Here is a 19,832-nt window from a genome sequence, read left to right as displayed (position 1 = left end):
GTCTCTGCTTAAAGCAGACCTATCACTTGAGGATGATATATGTTCATGTTGCAACACTGTGCTGTTTTGAAACCATGCTGTAAGGGCACGGATTTTACCATGTACTTATTTTTCAAGAATGGCTATGACAAGTATTTTCCCTTAAGTCTTGTACTAATAAATTCTGGCTAATCTGTATTAGGATTACTAAATGAGACAAAATGAAGCAGAAAAATGCTATTAATGTCAACGGCAATAGCACCAGCACTTGCCTTATGCAGCGGATTGTAAGCAATGATAGCTTGACTGCTTGTACTACCTAGTTACTCATGCTCAGACTCACTTTCACAGCTGGGAGTCAGAAAGGTGCTGCAATATGGAGTGGGGGGATCTGAATAGCTTCCATTGTAAGTACCATTTTCCCCCAGATGGCACTGGTAGGAATGGGCTATAGAGAGCCTTCCTGCAAACTTTAACATCACCGTTCTGTATTTTTTCCACCGGGCAAAACCAGGGTACACAGCTGGCTCAAGTCACAAGAGTGCAGTACGGCAGCAGAGCTGGCTCTGAGTGACTGTGGAAGCCCAGGTACTGGGAAGCAGACTTGCAGCTCACATGAAGGACTTTTATGGTATTCAAATGCTGCCTCTAGTTGCTAAGAAATTAGTTCAGTGGTTTTCCTTACTGCATGTAGGAGATTTTTTTCTGAAGGAGGAAATATGTCATGTCACATGCTGTGAATAATTCCCCCGTTTATTTTTGCTGTATGAAAAAGGCATGCTTGTCTAGCACAGATTTTCTGGATAAGGTGATCAAATAGGCAAAGTTCTGAGACGTGTTTACCAGCAACATCATTACTTACGTCTGTGGACAAAATGTTTTATGTGGACTTCCCTCATGCTCTCAGAGAAGGAAACTATAGGACACTTCATGTGGCTCTCTTGTCTGCTTGTCTCTCATTCAGTTGAAAGGAAGGGGCTAGCTCTGTCAGGATTATATTCTGATGCCTGTCTTAAAATGCTTGCCAAATGGGTTAAGATAAGTTCAGACAACAATAGCAATGAACCTAAATACTAATCTTTGGGAAATGTTGGTTTCTTTTGAAACAATGCAGATGTGATGGTCATGTTGCAAACCATAGAGTTTTCTATCATTGTCCCAAAAACTTTTTGAAGTGTCTTATAGCAGTGTCTTTGAATGTACTTTTCCTAGACTCCACGGCATACTTTTGAACGGTCCCTATGGTGACAGTGCTGCAGTGAAACTGAAAACACGGCACAGAAATTCTTCGGTACCGAGGATCCTGCTGTTAATTCTCTTGATAGCCGTTTTACAAGAGGAGCTGTACAGTCATTAGCATGCCATGATATATAGTTGTATAGAACATTAACAGTGCTGTGGGATTGCTTAGGAATTTCATGACAACCTTAAATCTCTTCTTGGCTGACTGCTGAATAGTTCTTTTGTTTCCCCTTTTTTTCCAGCACGAGATGAGAACATGGCCACTTTCCGTGGTTCCGAATACCTTTGCTATGACCTGTCGCAAAACCCCATCCAGAGCAGCAGCGATGAGATCACTCTCTCCTTCAAGACATGGCAACGCAACGGGCTCATTCTGCACACCGGCAAGTCAGCTGATTATGTCAACCTGGCCCTGAAAGACGGTGCAGTTTCGTTGGTCATTAACCTGGGGTCTGGGGCCTTCGAGGCCATTGTGGAGCCGGTCAATGGCAAGTTCAATGACAACGCGTGGCATGACGTTAAGGTGACACGCAACCTGCGGCAGGTAATGGTGAAAGGGAGAAAATGCTGGGGGAAAATTTTGTTCTTTTTATTGGGACAGGCAGATAGGAGAGAGTAATGGAGAAGTGGGGATGCTCAGTCACTGGAGTTTCTCCACCTTTTCTGGATCTTGGTATCTAAAGGACAGTGAAAAAGCATTAACTGGTGGGAATTTATCCCTGTTGCGATATCTTCATTTCCACTTTATTAATTTTCTGGGTTTTTCCACTTTGATTTAATAATAAAAAATTGTGACATTACTTTCATCTCTCTTTTCCTTTTCTATTTTTCTGTTCTCCCTTTTTTATTTTATTATTTCCTTAATTATGATTCAATCTTATCAGTAATATTCTTGCTGCATTTAATTACTGTGGGAACAGAGTCTTTTTCTAACAGCCAATGCTCTACACCTCTATCCTTTTTCTTTCAGTTTTGTTAATTGGTTTAACTGTTGCCATGATGTCATAATTCTAATTCTGGAAGTCTTTTGTTTTTCCTTTACTTTTTTTTTTTTTCTTTTGTGTGTGCATGTGAGTGTGCAGGTATGCAGGCTGGTGGGTACGTGTGTAATTATTTCAACTTTATAGCTTTGGAATTAATTGGCTGGAGTCTTTCTGAGTCTTCTTGATTCTCTGTTCTTCTTTTCTTCTTTTTGATTTTTTTCCCCCTTCTTTCTATAATGAGATTCTACTTTTTCTTGTGTCTCTGCCTATGAGACTCTTCTGTTGGCTGTGAGGACTGGAAAAGTGGAAGGATCAAAAAAGCCAAGCAAACCCAGATCAATCCAGCACCCTACAATTCCACTTTGGAAAAGTTTTTCTGATTTTACCACTGTAATTTCACACATCTGCATGCTGCTTTTCTAAGCAGACAACTCTATCAGGTGACGTATTTGGTAATAGGCTAGTCTTAAAATCATGAAGCCTTCCTCATGAAATATAAATTCAGACATAAATAGATAAGATAAAATTAAATAATCTTGCTCTGAAAGCTGGTGAATATATCAAGTCACTAAGGCCCATCCGCTGCATGATAAATGAGGTTTACACTGTGAATAGGAGCTATTTGGTATCCTGCTGATTGGTAGAGGCAGCAGAAATAGCTTGTAAACTAAGATTTTAAAACCAATTTGTGAAAACAATATGATCTGTTTATTTGCTCATTAATGTGAATATTAACACAACCCTTAATAGTTTTATTTCAGTTTATACTATGTCATTTGCTGAGAAAACAGCTTTTGTGGTGACATTTTACAGTAGCTAAGGTAAAATGTATCTGTGAGTATAGGATAATCAGTGCCGGGGATCAGAAACAGTCTCTACTAGTAGATCTTGGCAGATAATTTATCTGTTACAGGGATTTCATATCTTTCTTTTAAATATTTGGGGTTTGGGCTGAAGATATTTATTTGTCTTTCACATGTGAATCCCTGTGTTTCTACATGCTCAGGGTGTCTGGGTCTTTGATAACAAATCTGTCATCAAATGCTCACGAGACTGCAGGGTTCTTACATATGGCAACATGAGTCTGTTTTCAATAGCTCATATGCAGATGCAAATTTAATTTTGTATGCAGTGGATGGGTCTTAATGATCCTATTTTGTTCAGATGTTCCCATTGGTCCAGTAGAGGGAGAGGCACCAACTGGTTGAGGTTTGTCAGTCTGGAAGGGTCAGAATACAGGGCTTTATTTGATGCATTTTTTTATTTTTAGGTCGTTTCAGAATGGCTGATCTCTGAATATCTCAGTAGAGCTTACTGGTCATTTTAGTTAATCATACTTCTTATTTTTGTTGGACATTGGTTTTCAATGGGAAATTGTGCCTGGAGCAAAATGCATCCTTGCTTCATGCCAGGATTGGTTTGGATCTTGAAGAAGCAGAAAGTGAGGAAGGGTCACAGACAAAACTGTGGATGGAGAGCTCTCACTTTCTTTTCCTAATCTTTCAGCTAGTGACTTTTTTTCTTGGTCCACAGTTAAATGGAAATAGGTCTATGCCTCCTCGTCTTTGATTAGACCAGGACAGTACTTTGGCAATTATTAGAAAGCAGGTGAGTCTCTTGCCAGTTAAGCAGCATCACAAATTTTTAATCCTCCTGATCTATTCAATGTGGATGTTTTCATGTGATCCTGAGTTCTTGAAGGGTCCAACTTGACTGGGCAAGAGAGAGGATGTTTTAATAAGATGGCTGTGCTCTTTCCAAAGAAAGGCCAGTCTTAAAATCAAATTAAAAATAAGTAGCAGAGGTGATTTGGGGTCCAATTCTATGGATAGGCATGACAGAATACAGTTCAACCAGTAGTCATCAATAAGGCTGGAATTTTTTTGAGTTGTCTTTTCCCTGGATACTTCCATTTTAACTTCTGTCAAGTCTGGTCTCTAAATTAAGACATTGATCAGAACCCAAACTGCCCAAAAATTGGAATTGATGAGGCCTTGAGGAGAAGCAACACTGCTAGTCCTGAAGGTTGTCACAGTTTTCAATAAAGAGAAACCTTGAATGCTGCAGCCTTCCTGTCGGGTCCCATGCATTCTTAGTTTTAATTGATATTACTAAGGATGAAAAAGTCTTAAAACCCTTCAATCTTCAGGATAAAGAGGTTGGAAAAGATTGAAAACTTGAATGACTGATAACCAATTAATACCTGCTATGGACATTTTTCAGGACACAACTAAGAATGGTCACTCTATATCTTGACCTTATAAATGCTTCATTTAACACCCCCCCAAAGACACAATTCTAAATAAAGTACAGGATGAAGGAGTTCTGTTTTTCTCCATTCCGACAGCACCTTCCAGCAGCTCATGTCTCCTGGTTTTGTCTGTGTGTACATGAGAGAGAGTTTCTTTATCTGTAAAATACTTAACCATTTTTTCAGACAGACTATGAACCTGTAAAGTCCTTTACATCTTCTATATGAAGATATCAATGAAGGACAAAGATTATTTATCATTTATAAAATTACACATTTTGTCCTTTATTGTATCCAATATAATTTTGTATATCCTAAATAATTTTGTATGTAAGAAATTACCTACTCTGCATCTTTCCTGACATAAATTCACCTGTAATGTTGCAGCATAATATAGATCACTTGGAAGTCTTGTTTCCAGCTGTGCTCATGTTTCCTCAAAAAAACCACCCCAAAACCAAACAAAAAAAACCAACAAAAAACATTGCCCCTGAATATTGAAGCTTTATAAGGAAATCAGTAGCTTCCTTGTAATTGGTTGAAAACATTGCATTGGAGATAAATACATTTCTTTTTAAAATGAACTTTAAAAAAAATAAAATTAGAAATTCCAAGAATGCGATCCAAAGCTAAAACAATTCCAGGTAAATGGGCTATCAGCAGCTTCAGGATGCCATCTAGTCTTTTCCTCTGCTCTTTTTGGGGTTGGGAGAAGGGGGAGGAGGATTTGCATAATTTTTTGGCTGTTTCTAGAATTAGAGCAGAACTTTAAATAGCTGGACTTTTGCCCAGTACTTTTTGGAATTGTTAAATGTTTTGTAGCTAAGCTAGGAGAGTACTAAGTGCTGCTTTTTTTTTAGACGAAATAAGTATCACAGCAGTAAATCTCCTTAGAGACAAATCAAGTGAACCCACAGATTCCCTTGAGTAGTGATTGCTAATGTCAAAGCAAATCTCCCTGTTTGTTTATCTTATTATTTCAGTTAAAACTAAGCCCTCTTTCTGCCTTGTGAGAAACCTTTACTAGAAATAGGATCATGGTTGTATTTTACCAGGCCTTTCAGAGCATGTTTGGGGCAGTGTGGTCTGGTGCAAGGAGGAGGAGGAGTGGAGGAGACTGAAGGTCAGACTTCCCGTGTCTGTCTTCAGGTCTGCTGCTGACACTGTCTCATTTTTAGCATGCTCTTCCCCCCCGTCCCATAATCCAACTCTCTTGTTTGTAAAAATGGATTCACTAACACAACATACCACTGTGAGTGAGACTTCCTTGATGAAGAATTCAGGAGTTTGTGCTCATTATACCCAAGTACAGAATATTGTTATTTCATTCCCATAGACAAATAAAATAGACTTGGGACATTATGTTCAATGCCACAAGGTTTTCACAAACTTATTTCCTTAGTCAATGCACAACTCTCTGAATTTGCAAGCAGATAATTTTTACATGAGGCATCACAGATCTTGTTTCTGTAATTTAGGATAGTTCTTGCCAACTTCAGTCACAGTGGAACAAGGACATGGAGCCTCATGGGCTGCACTTCCCTACTAACACTGAAGCTAGTCGCCATGCAAAGTCTGCTATAAAGATCTTGAGTTCCTCAGCTGCTAAAAAGCAAACAAGAAACAATGTGTAGGTTCAAACAGTTGGCATCTGCATGCCTTGGGAGGGATTAACAAAGTATCTGCAAAGTTCTGCTAAGTCCAACTAAGTAAACTGACTGGTGAATTCTCCTAGCTCCTCTGTAATATAGATGCAGTATAACAGGAGAGACACTAAGTCTTGTCAGTCTTCTGCCTTCAACCTTGACACAAGCGACAATTCTTCCTACACAGTTCCTCGACACATTTCTTCCCACAGTAGGAGAGGTTCAATTCCTATACTCTCAGATGACAGAAGTGAGCTACAGGCAAACAGCCAAGCACAGGCATTTTTGTGTGCTTCTCCTGAAAGTCACAAACTCACCTGCTGTAAAGAAACCTGCAGATTGGGAAGCTTGGAAGGAAGACTCAGAGTCTTGGACTCATCTTCATCTGTATTCTCCAGCCAAAGGAAATATTGGCCTGCTTGTGATACTCTGCAACACTTGAGGGTAGTGAGGCTTGGAAGAGGAGCAGGAATGTAGGTGGGTGGTGGTGGTGGAAGAAGGGAGTCATGGTTGGGTTTGTGCTGAAGGGGCAAACTGTGTACTGTGCGTGTACATCTCTGAGGGTAAGGTTCTTGTTTGAGGGAAGCACCTTGATGGGCATTTGGAGAGTAAGTATTGCACTGTTTTAACTCTGCTTCGGTCCTGGATAATGTATGTGAGGGTTGAAGTTAATGACTAATACCAGGGTGGGAAGACTAGGCAGCACCCTTCTTTACAGTCTAGACGGCATGGTTCCCCATAGAGTCCTGGTCACATTGTCCTCTTTCTCACTTTGTGTGTCTCAGGTGCCCCATGCCTTTTTTTGAAAGACTAACACTAGGCCATTCATGCAATGTGTCATTATTACTAACCAACTAATGTACTAACACCCTAACGACTCATCTTTGCTTTTAGTTATTTTAATTAACAATCGTTCTGTTCACGATTTTTTAATTTCCTTTCTTCCCCCTTTTCCGCAAAGCACTCAGGCATTGGACACGCTATGGTAAACAAACTACATTGTCTGGTAGATATCATTCTTATTGTCTCTTTTTTTGGGTTTGCCGTGTGTTACCTGCCTTTTCCTCCCCCTACCCCCTCTTTTTCCCCCCTCCTTTATACTTACTTCTTCCTTTAATTTATTTTAATTTCATTGAAAACACTTTTTTCCCCTCCTTTTTTTTTCTCCCCCCTTCTTTTCTTCTCTTTTAATGGAAAAATGAGCAACAAAAGCAACTAACACAACTCTTCTGGAAATGGGGTTTGGACATTTCTTTCGTTGGTTTCTTCACTTCCCTCTTTAGTTCTTCTTTTCCATTCCAGTGATAAATTGTTGGGGTTTTTTGTCCCTTGCTTTTGAGTTTAGCCTTCTCTCTTTTGCTTTGGCTTTCATTTTGCTTTTTTCTCCCCTTTTGGTTTTTGTTTTTACTCTGAAGGTTTCTAGATCAGAACCATTTGCAGGGCCTCTAGTCCGTGGTGGTGAAGGCTCTCTTTTTCTCTCATCCTTTTGTTGTGGCAACGGCTATTACAGGCAAACTGGCCGGAGTTGTCCTCTTTCTCCTGATTTTCCCCTACTTCCCTCCCTCCTCTTTCTCTCCTCCTCCTCCCTCTTGCTCTCGCTCTCACTTTCTCTCTCTCTCTCTCTGACCTCTACCTGCCGTGGCCGACAGGAGCTCAGCCAGTTGTTTGTTTCAGTACACACTCTGCATGGCATGTCCACGTCTGGTGACTCGCCCGTCTCCTGGCCTCGATCTATTTTCCTTCATCTTCCCTTTAAACCACTAACAACATCTAAGCAAAACACATCAAATTCACTTGCTCCTCTCCCTCCCTCTCCTTCCATCTCCCTTCACCCTTGACGTGTTTGGGGTTAGAGGTTTTGGGGACATTTCTGTTTGGTTTTGATTTTTTTTATTATTATGGGGTTTGTTTGGTATTTTTATTTTTGATTGCATGCAAGTGTGAAATAGTTTTCTCTCTCTCCCTCTTGCCTCCCCCCCCCCCCCCCCCCCCTTTTCTCTATTTTTACCTTGTCATCTTTCTGGGCTCCAGATATATTGGCATGACATGTCAAAGTGTAGCGTGTGCACGCTTTGTGTTTTCTTTCTTTCTCATCTCTGCTTCTCTCACACTTGTTGGTGTGTGGTTGATTTATTTTGATTTATTTTATTTTGATTTATTTCCTATTTATATTTTGGTTATGAATTTGTAATATACAATTTCTTTTTAATTCCTTTTTTGGTGGGTGGTGGGTGTGTGTCTCTCTAGGTACATGGCATGCACATCCATAATGTATTGAAAGTGAGATCCCTCCCCCACTTCCCTGAATGCATGATTGTCAGTGTGCCGTGAGCAAAAGAAACAAAAAATAAAAAATACCAACCTCGTCTTCATTAGTGTTTTTTTTTTTTTACTAACAACCATAACTAACTGTAATCATTAAAATAAATACTAATTAGTCATAAAATCAGCTAATATGAGAAATCTCTTTCAAGGGCAGTTCCATTTTCTGGCCTGAATAAATGGAAAGCATCTTGATGAGTAGACTGCTGGTCAGTCTGACAGTGCTGATACACCAGAAAGGGGAGAAGCAGATGCTGGAGCATTTCCATTGTGGGCGAAGCAGACCAGAAAATGGAGCTTGGCTGAACTAAAAAAATACATACCAAATCTCAACAAAATCCTTAATAAAACTGGCATAAAAATATAGGGGAGGTAACTTGTTCTGTTCAGGATTGTAAGGTCATTGCTGGGATTTTCTTTGTCTGTTGTGTCCCTTGAACAGGTGACAATCTCAGTGGATGGCATCCTTACCACCACGGGCTACACGCAGGAGGACTACACCATGCTGGGCTCAGATGACTTCTTTTACGTGGGAGGGAGCCCCAGTACTGCTGATTTACCTGGCTCTCCAGTAAGCAACAACTTCATGGGCTGCCTCAAAGAGGTAACTGTTTCAAATTAATTCCTGTTTCTGTGCTTTTGATTTCTCAAAGTCATCGCTCTTCGCAGCCTTTCATTACACACTCAATGTCTTTCCCTGATGCTGAATTTTACGCTGATACTCCAACAGCTCTGTAAGGATAAACTTGTCATTCAGCTGGACAGAAGGCATCAGCTGCAAAACTCATGAGCTTATGGTCAGAATCAGACTTCTAGCGCATGGATTACAGAAAAAAATACCCATGGAAGTGGAAGAGGTGTCTTCTGTAAGCTGTTAACCATTCAGAAGAAAGCATTACAATCTTCTAGGCACTGAAGCAATAACCATTAAAAAAAGATAAAAGGCCTTTGACTACTAAGCAGCATTTTGGGGTGAAAAAATCATAATCAGAACCTTATTTAGGAATTTTTTTTAAGATCCTAGATTTCACCTGGGAATATAGTTAGTTGTCAATTTTGCAGGAAGATACAGAGTTAGAATAAACTAGAAAAATGAAAGTTGAAGGTAGCATAAAATATATGTGTAAATTATGTGAAGAGAATGCAGCATGAGGGTATAACGGAGATGTGGCAATAGTGTGGCGTATGGACTTGAAGTGTACTGTGTTGGTAAGCCCATGCAGCAGAGTTGCTGCATTGGTCAGGAATAGCTAGCTGGCTTCCAAACCACGTTGTCTCATGCTGGCTGGCTGCCCTTGACATGGAGTTAATCCACAACTTTGAAAAAATCCACACATAGGTAATAGAGACTGGACTGCCTGGCTAGCAGCAGAAACCAAAATAGTGTTCCTTGGGGTGAGGAAGATGAAGCCTCAGCCCAAATCCAAAACTTGGTGCAGTTGTTATTTGGGTGTTATGCCCTGCAGTCAGCTTTTGTCTTCTTTCCTATCTCTTCTAATAGAATTTGTGATCATCATTGTGATTAATGCTGATACAGATATTGACATCTCCAAAATGTGTTACAGAAATCTTACTGAAAAACAAGCTTAAGTTTTCTGTCAGTGAGCTTCCTAGCTAGCCTGGAATAAGAGTTTCTTGCAAAAGTTTTCTCCCTAATGTTGTGATTCTGTACTAATACTGTTTTTCACAGGGTGTGGCTAGGCGAGTCTAATTTTATTTGCAGCCCAGATGATTGTCATAATATCCTCTTTGTATGAACATTTAATATCAGAGGGAAGGCAGAGCTGAGCTTTTGTGCAGGAGTCATGGAAACAGTGATGCTGAGCTAGGTGTTGTTCTGTGGCTGTAACTGCCTGACAAGTTACGATCCTACTGATGCTCGACTGGTGGTGTCAGGGGTTGTATGTTATGTGCCAGTCCTTTGATGTGAGCAACGGCTGTCAGAGTCTGGAGCTGCTCTCCTGCCTGACCTCTGGATTAGTTCAGGGGATGCACATATGCTGGAAAAGAGCATGTGAGCATCTTACATAGGAAATGAAACTGTCCTGCTGAATACAAACTGTCATACAGAGATCAGATCCTTCTGTTTTCATCTATAGAGCCTTGGGCCTGATTTTCATAGGCACTGAGCGTCCCAGTTTGATTGAAATCAAGAGGAGATATAGCTTCTTAGTGTCTCTTTAAATCAGGATCTTAATTTTATTTATGGATGCTATGAACATAACACTTAGCAGAGGCCATTTTTATGTGTGCTTTAAGTCAAGCCAATGGAGCAGAGAAAGCGGTGACAAGAAAATCTTCAGCAGCTTTATTATTTATATAATCATTTGTATTCTATTAGCTTGCACAATGTGCTAAGAGCTGCTTACATAGCTGTCCCAGGCTCATAATGCTCTGTGAGAAGAAAAACCCAAGCAACCACTTAAGAATGAGAGGAAGAAAACAGATAATCAGAATGTGCTTTGTAATCTTCACTTGACTAGGCAGTGACAGGAGATGTGTATGAGCAGCTGTCTCAACTTAAAGACAGGCTAGTGCTGGCAGGGTTTGAGCTATAGTCTGCTTAATAGCAATCTGCTCTTAGCAGTGGTCCAGTAATGCTTTCAGCTGCTGTGAAAATGTGCCCAAAATGTACCTTGTGTGGCCTCTGAGGATGAATCTAGTATACACTATTACTAAAAATAAGTGTAGTGCAGGGTTGTCAGGGGAGGCACCTGGAAATGGGATGAATGGGGAAATGGAATATTTCAAAAGGAAGGCCGTGTTACTAATTAGCACTTTGCATTTCCATTCTGTCATTCCTCCAGACCCCTTAGGCTGCAGGATGAGTTACTGCAGGTATCACTCAGAAGTGTAAGGAAGCTGACTACTGTGCTTTTCCTCAGTTCTGGTTTTGGGAAGTGGAGGTGATGGGGAGCTGCGATTAACTGAGAAAGAGCAGCCCTAGACGACTGTCAGAATCCTGACAAAATCCAGAAGTGCTGCTGTAACACTGATACCTGCACAGAGCAGAGTCTGACCAGAATACTTAGCCTGTATAGGCTGAGGAGGGTTCTCATTGCATATGTAGTGAGTTATTCTCAGACATCAAAGCAGGCAGTGTTTCATTAAGTGGAGCTTTGGATGACTTGAGCAGAAAATAGTTTGCCTTGTGAAATTCCTCCCAGTGTTGGTTTCCTCTTCTTTCCTTTGCTAGGGATGAAAACACTGATGGCAAAGGTAGCAGGATCAACTGGAGATCCACCTGGAATTAGGGGATGGTTATTTGAGTGTTTTCTTCATGTTTACTTCTGAAATGCCAGGGTACATCTGTGCAATGCGATACAGCATGGTATGAAAGAAACCTGAGCTGGCTCAAGAAAGCTGGAATACCTGTGGGGATCAGACTTGACCCCTGGGCAGCCAGCTTTGATCCTTGAAGAAGTAGAACTGGGTTAGTGCGGTGCTTGTGTGCCCATAAAGTTTCTGGTTCCAGAAGTGGCTACAGGGAACTTTACTTGGCAATCTGCATAGCATGCAGTGCATTTCATAAATCAATCCCTATAGTTTATGTTTTAAAATTTTTTCTCTGTGGCCAAGAAGGATGCTTAGTCTCTTATCGGCCAGTACTGGAGGAGCTTGAGCTTTTAAGAAAAATATTCTAAGCTAAGAAAGTTACACAAAGGGGTAGAATAGATGGTAATAGCAAATATTTTTTTCCTTTCAGTTTATGCTTTCTGTCAGAGCAATGCTCTTTTTTCCTACCAAAGTCCTAGCTATGTAATTGCCTGTTCCCAGACACATAGCACATCCTGAGCGGATTGCATTGCTGTTTGTAACAGTGCAGAACATCCTGCCAAGCCCCATACTCATCTCTTGAAGATGTTAAACCAGAATGGTCTATCCTACTCCTCTGCATTCGTTGAAGACTTCTCCTAGGGATGTCTCACTTTCGTAGGAAGGCAAAGGGATAGATGCAGGCTTTGGGGTGAAACTTTCAGCCTTCCCCCTATAACCTCTCTTATTTCATCTGGACTGTGTCAGCCTGACAGTACAGCATCCAGTCTGCTCACATGGGAGCCAAGAGGGCTCCTTGAATGGAGCATTGCCTTCCCACTTCCTCTGAGATGACATGCAGGTGCTGAAGTGCAATGGGGCAGAGTGCCTAATGACCCTCTCTGCCCCTTTGCAGCTGGGAAGGACTTCTCCACTCAGCTGGAGTCGGTGGTGGGAGAGGCAGCTCTGGCAGGGTAGATGCTTCATGTGGTCGGAGTCTAAGCCTTGATGTCGTGGTTTAACCCCAGCCAGCAACTAAGCACTACACAGCTGCTCACTTGCTCCTCCCCCCACCCCCCCAGTGGGATGGGGGAGAAAATTGGGAAAAGAAAGAAAACTTGTGGGTTGAGATAAGAACGGTTTAAAAGAATATAAAAAGAAGAAACTAATAATGATAATGATAACACTAATAAAGTGACAGCAGTAATGATAAAAGGATTGAATGTACAAATGGTGCGCAGTGCAGTTGCTCACCACCCGCCGATCGACGCCGAGTTAGTTCCCGAGTGGCGATCCCCCCGCCTCCCCCTCCCCCCAGTTCCTATACCAGATGTGACGTCACATGGTATGGAATACCCCTTTGGCCAGTTTGGGTCAGCTGCCCTGGCTGTGTCCTCTGCCAACTTCTTGTGTCCCTCCAGCTTTCTCGCTGGCTGGGCTTGAGAAGCTGAAAAATCCTTGACTTTAGACTAAACACTACTCAGCAACAACTGAAAACATCAGCGTTATCAACATTCTTCTCATACTGAACTCAAAACAACACAGCACTGTACCAGCTACTAGGAAGACAATTAACTCTATCCCAGCTGAAACCAGGACGCTTGACCAGGAGGAATTGGAGTGCATAAGAGTGTGTTTCTGGCAAGGAACTAAGGGTCTCAGGGCAAGTCTACTGCAGTGTTTAAATAAGGTATGGTAAAGGTAACTATGTTTTCTTTGAATTCTCTGAGCTAATGTTTCCTCCTTTCACCACAGAATAGGTTCTCCGGCCTCTTCTTTTCCTTGTGGCTACAGTTTCTGATTGAAGAGATTCCACTAAGTCGCTAGCAGTAACGTACCTAAATCATAAATCCAAGTGCTGAATATGTAGTTCAGGTTGATTTTTTTCCTCTATTTTCATCAGAATTAAAGATGTCCCAATGCCTGGTAGCACTGTTTGTTTTACATTTCTCCATAGTCATCCTGGCAGTGTTACAGTATGCCTGACACTGTAATGAGGGAGCAAGACTGAAAAATGGAAGTAACTTTTTCCATGAAAATTTTAAAAGGCAAAATATGCAAATAGGGCAGTACACAGACATCAAACATGGACATTGCATTGTATTTGAATAAAATCTAAGGCTTTCTGGACCTTCAGTCTTAAGCTAAATTGTTCTAGGGGAGCTTTGGGGGGAAGCTGGTGCATTTCCTATCGTGAAAGAAACCAGATAGAGAGGTGGGATAGGAGGAGGTACAGAAGCATATCTGAGGCAAGTGAGCAGAAATGTTTTTTAACGGATGTCAGGGAAGGAGTGACAGTGCTTTAAAAGCCAGTGAATGGATAAACAGGGAGAAGCATTGCCTGAAGTTGGAAAGGGAAAAGGATCCATTAATAGTTTTTAGAGACACCCATATGGCCAGAAGGAGGTAGGACAAGAAAGGTAATGACAAACAGCCATGTTTTGCATGTACTGGAGAGTCTCAGAGAGGAGGTTCCAGGGATGGAGATGGAGAGTGGCTGGGTGGGAAATCTAGCATGTAGTTAAAGAGGGAAAATTGGATTTCAATCTCTGATCACTAGGAAAGCGAGAGAATCAGAGTATTTCCTAGGCTTTATTAGGGAGCCAGCCATTCAGATTCGATTTACGTGGAGCAGTACTTAGATGGTACAGATGGAGGTGCTTTGAAAAAGCCTGAGGTGGTCCCTAGAGAATGGATGTGCATGAGAGAGTTTATGAAATCTTCACATTTTTCTATCAATGCTTTATTAAAATCTCAATTCTGAAAAATGTTGATTGGTACTAACAGCTTGATGGAAGCAGTGAGGTTTGCATATGGGTGGAAGATGGCAGAAATTATTGCAGGGGTCAGGCACCATCTGGCTGTGATGGGAGAAAGCTGTGAAAGCTTAGATCATTTCTGTCTGCAATTTAACTGCTAGAAGCCAGATTTCCAAATGGTTCACGAGTGTGCCCAGTTTCTGTATGTACATCTCAGTTGCTATCTGCAGTCCAGGTCTTTTTCAGGCCTATTTGCATGTGTAATGATGATGTGATTTCTGTTTGGGGATAAGTTTTTCTGGTCGGAGTGTCACACTAGGGAGGAGACTGAAGATGCAGATAGATGGCAGAGAAAAACAGGCCAAGTGTGAAGAGGGCAGAAGGTGGAAGTTGCGGTTATAAGCGCCCCTCCCTAACAGCCCAAGATCCCCTTCCACAGCAGTGATTTAACAGACCCCCAGGAATGCATAAGAGGAGAGTCAGGAATCAACAGTGTTGGGAATTTCACAGGTGCGCTCTGGAGGAAGTTACCACACGAATGGCACTAATTGCCTGCACATGGTGGTCTGACACTGCTGCTCCAGCTGCTCTATTGTGCTTGGACCAGTCTGTTTCCTGTCTGTATTACTTAATGAATTTATACTTGAAAAAGAAAGGGAGGGGCTAGTGGTACTGCATAGAAGCAGGCAAAGCGTGGCCAAAGGCTGAATATGATTCCTCTCCTCAAAATATGTCTTGTTCCTATTCTTGGTCTCCCATTACTATTCTGTGCCAGAGGACCCCAAATAGCCCTGGTGATGATGACCCTGATTCCTAAACTTCCAGTTCCAGAGGCCTGTAAAGTTTTTGGTTGCCTCTCACTCTTAAGTTTCCAATTGCATTACTGCTGCTGTGGTGGGTCAGCCTCCTGCGGCAGCTCTAGGCTGTATGTATTGAGAGTCAAGAATGTCTGTGCATTTTCTCTGTGCATCTGCAGAGCATCCAGCATAAGGCCTTCATCATGTTTTTGAGTGCCTTTGTTGTAGCAACATAACAACACCGTGGCTTAGGAGATACAACAAGGGAGACGTTGGCCAACATTTTGAGCAGGTCCTGCTGAAGTTCAGGAAGGTAGTAAGAAAAAACGTATTTTTTGTAAAGATTTAATTTGGAGGTGGGAATGCAGGCACTTGGAAACTGAGAGCAATATGATACAAGGCAAGATGCTGAGAGAATCCTGAATAGACCAATAGGAGAGGGGACGATAATAATGTTTCCTCATGAAGTAATGCTTATAAGCTTTGTTCCTGAGCTGGTTTGCGTTTGGTATTTCTATATTAGCTCAGAGTCACAAGGGATATATGACTGGGCAATAGAACATTTCCCAGCTGGGCAATAGAACATTTCCCAGGCTGCCTGCTGGCTGCCAACACATATTGGATGCTTGGGCATGAATCCTGCAAGACTTTGTGGTACACAATGAAGAATACCTTGTGCTTTCTGATATGAGTGTGGGACATGACATGAAGCCAAGGTGAGCAAGAGGTTCTCTGGACTGAGCATCTGGAAGCTGAAGCACCTTGCCCATCTGTCTATGAGCTTTTTGACAGCACTGAAAAAGAAGGAACATTTTAAGGAGGATTGCTTTTAAACAAATGTTTTTATCTTACTAGAGGAACTACCGGTTGCCTGCCAGACATCTGCTGTGCTACCAGGAGGAGTGGCATTGTGCCTCCCTTGTTTTGCTTGCCTATATGTTTACATGCGCACACCATCCTATAACTGCAAAAGATTGGATCACATCAGCCTCTTTTCTCAGGAATAACTACTAGAGTGAAATTTACCTTACAAGAGTAGGAGAAAATCTATAATACCACTTATGTCAAACCATGCATAAGTAAAGTAAGTCTTCTGTGGTTCATTGTCCCAATGCTAACATTTAGCAGTGATGAATATCAGCCTCTCTGGAGAAGGCACTTGGTTCAGTTGGCTTTGCTAGTGGCTTTTTAGGGAATCATTTAGCAAGGATGGGAGAAGAGAGGAATGTTTGTTCTGTGAACCAAAGGCAAGGCAGTCCTTCCAACACGGAAAGTCTACGCCCATACTGTAAGCCAGGGAGAAAAGAAGAGAGAGGATGCAGATTTCTGTGCAGTGTCTATGAGTCATGACATGAAAGGTCAGAGGTGAGCTTTTGTGATGCAGATGGAGCATGTGGAGTGGAAAGCATTCTGTGGTACAGTAACACAATGTCAGCATCTTACAATAAATTCATCTGAAGGAGTTTAGGCATAGAGGAACAAACTACCTAGCAGTCTCTGTATCTCTGAGCTTGTTCCTATTTAATAGTCTTTTGAGTGAATTCCCTTAACTTTCCCCACATCCTAAACACCAACAAAGTAGAATATCCCAGACTGAGAGCTCCCAGGAGAAACTCAGATCAGAATGTTCCAGTCAGTTTGACATGACAAATGAACATTTTTGGTTTTGGAGTATATTTCCATAGTGTCTAATGTTGGGGTTTTTTTTTAACTAAATTGTGATTCTTGTGAATGACAAGGATCTCACACAGAAAATCTAGTGGTACAGAGTTTGATGCACTGTGACCCTATACCTAGTAAATACATGCACTAAAAGTCTAATTCATAATGATGAATAATACTAGCTCATAGGACCCTTTGTCTGAAGAGTTCAGTGGGTGGCTTTTTCAAAGCAGCCTCAGAGATTTTGGCTTCTTTCAAACCATCAGCTCGAATACAGTACCTAAGGAATTAAATGTCATTATCCTCTTCCTTCAAGCACTACAACTGAGGCACAGCTGTGATGTGACTTGGTCATCATGCAGCCTGCCACTGGCAGAGCAATAGATAAAAGAGGGATACCCTACCTATCACTCCATCTCTTTTTGTTGCTCTTCCTCCTGGCAGGGAGAGCCTATGTCTTCAGTACAGTGCAAGAGTCACAACTGACTGATATTCTTACTGGAGAATACTAGATGTTCCTGGAATTACTGCAACCTTGTTTCTCTGGGGAATTTTCTTCTTTACCAGCAATATTTACCAATTTCTTCTTGTTTTATCCTTGATTTCTTTATATGTTCCCGTCAAGCTGACAAGGGGATGAGTGTGAAAAACAAACTTTGGAAGATTGCACAGGGCATATATAGGTTACATGAAAAGTGTGTCTTAACTTGCCAGCTGAACTGTTGCTGATGGGTATGAAATGCCCCCCTGCTTTCTCTTAAGAGTAAGCTCAGGTGAGGAAATGAAGGAAAAATCCAGAACAGACCCTACTCCCAAGCAATCTAAGTAGTTGAGGTTGGGGCTGGGGACTGTTCAAATGAAGATGAGTCCTGAACAAACAGTTGGTGTTGCAGCTCATTTTGGAAAGTGAGCAAGGGCATGTGTCTGCTTTGTGCTGTTTCTGTTGGATTTCAATCCAAGATATTAGGGATTGCATCATAAGTGCAGTGTATCTTAGATTTCTTCCATGTCTGATGAGAATGGGAAATGATATTCCAATTAAACTTCTACTGTATTTGGGGAGACTCTTTAATGAAGTATATGTCGCTCTGCACATTCCAGAGGTTAATATTTCACTTTCTCTTGTTATCACATTTTTAGTAAGGATTAATGGCCTGCCCCACAGGAACTAAAATCAGTAGTCGTCAGGTGTATTAGTGTGCTGCGAGTGCTGCAGCTTTGCTTTAGCTAGGGAGTTATTCAAAGCCTCTTTTTCTTACATAGCTTAGCCCTTGCCTACCCTACAGAAGAAAGGTTTCTGCTAGCATTATTTCCTTGCCTCATGCATGACACAGAAAAGAATTTTGACAGCTTGGTTTATTTGCATCCATAGCAAAAGTTTTGCTGGCATAATGATATTGGATGAGGGTTTGTTGCAAAATAACATAAGCTAACCTCAATTATTGATCAGTCTCTTCCATCAAATGTTTCCGACCACAAAGAAAGTGGAAGAGTAATGTACTCATGACCTGCTTGTATATCCATGGAAAGTATTCCTGTTAAGCAGAAAAACAATTTGGAATTGCCTCATGAAATTAGCCTTTAGTGAAGGAATTGAGTATGAAACTGAAGTGCTAGAATTACTTTTCAATAAGTAAAACATGGGAGATCCAAAGACAGGAGCTGAAGCTTCAGCTGACTTTGGTACAGGAGGTAGAGGAGATGTTATTTTTATCATCTGTGTACTGAAACGATCACTAGGCTCCTGGAACTTTTTCTTTAACGAAATTCATATAGCAAAGGCTCTAGAATCCTACAGCCATAATGAACCTAGAAGTACAAACTGGTTTTGGTTTTTTTTTTGGTTTTTTTTTTTTCCATAGCTCTGTCCACAAATTAAACAAGTACAGTTTCTAGTTAAGATCACATTTATTGCAATATAGTGTCTTGTTCTCTGGAACTCTTCATCAGTAGGCAGACAGCAGCTTGCAGGCATTCTAGGTCAACCCCAGTGCACACATTTTGTTGGGGGATTAATTTAAAGGATAATTCACATATCAACAGTTCAGTGGCATTGAACTCCTAAAGTTACTGCGCTCTTAGAAAGTTTACAAAATTAATGGCCAAAGTCTGATTAAGAAAGTATATATGTAGATTGAGCATACCTTGTAAAGCAAGCATTGATGAGCAAACATGGATACTGAAACTTTCTATGCAGAAGGCGTAAGAGGCATCTTTTTGCAGGGCTGTTTGAACTATGTACTGCCACCATGCTCATAAGCTAAAGAGAATCCATGGAGCTAGAACAAAGTGTGGTCTAACCCAGCCTAACTCTCTCCAGCCGCTACTGGAACAGGTACCTAGGGAGGAAATCAGCAGCAGAGGTTGGTGTCACCACTGGACAGCATAGCCAGCAGGCTGATGTGTTACACCAGTAATAGAGCACTCCACTGAATCCTGACTGAACCATCTGCACGTGACCCTCAGTCATGGTGCTACAGCCATCTGTGCTTGCTTTGTGGCAGGACCATCAGGAGCGGGCTTTTCTTTCCTGCATAATGAACCTGACTCCTGCTGAGCTTCTGTACCTGCAAGGGATGTGCCATGTGCTGTTGTTCAGAAAATGAAAGTGTTTACAGGTGTAGAACTATATTAATATAGGCAAATTCAGAAAACGTAATGGGGATTGGAGCAATATAGTCTGTGCATTGGGCATATAATAAAGCTAATTGGTAACCCAGGCCCTAAAGAATGGAAATACTAAAATGACAGTCCTTGCACACATACGTGATCTAATCCATTTCCATTCAGGAATGAGCAAACTAAGACAGGATACAGAGTATTGATGGACAAACATATCTGAGTCCAAAGTCATCAGCAGAGCAGTGGTGATACTCACGGAGGTTACTGTGGCAAAGATTTCTGTCTGTCTTTTATTCTGTTAGCCAAATGTGATC

General features: G+C 41.4%; 1 protein-coding gene across 32 annotated transcripts in view; it reads left to right on the top strand.

Annotated features, from left to right (window-relative positions):
• The window catches only part of NRXN3 (neurexin 3), a 1,027,863-nt gene that overhangs the window by 267,812 nt on the left and 740,219 nt on the right, over positions 1–19,832 (top strand). For 21 of the 32 annotated variants that reach the window (XR_011324711.1, XR_011324710.1, XM_069783754.1 and 18 more), the window contains 3 exons: positions 1,464–1,765; positions 7,063–7,086; positions 8,866–9,027. Coding sequence is in view for 30 of the 32 variants with exons in the window: in XM_069783754.1 (XP_069639855.1) it covers positions 1,464–1,765; positions 7,063–7,086; positions 8,866–9,027 (488 nt within the window). In the remaining 2 variants the exon portion in view is untranslated. The remainder of the gene's footprint in view (positions 1–1,463; positions 1,766–7,062; positions 7,087–8,865; positions 9,028–19,832) is intronic. The other 11 variants (XM_069783753.1, XM_069783752.1, XM_069783750.1 and 8 more) reach the window with 1 other exon arrangement.

This window comes from Haliaeetus albicilla, chromosome 5, assembly GCF_947461875.1.
Source record: "Haliaeetus albicilla chromosome 5, bHalAlb1.1, whole genome shotgun sequence".
Classification (NCBI taxonomy): Eukaryota; Metazoa; Chordata; class Aves; order Accipitriformes; family Accipitridae; genus Haliaeetus; species Haliaeetus albicilla.
The sequence above is the reverse complement of the archived record's forward strand: the minus strand, read 5'-3'. Positions and strand labels throughout refer to the sequence as shown.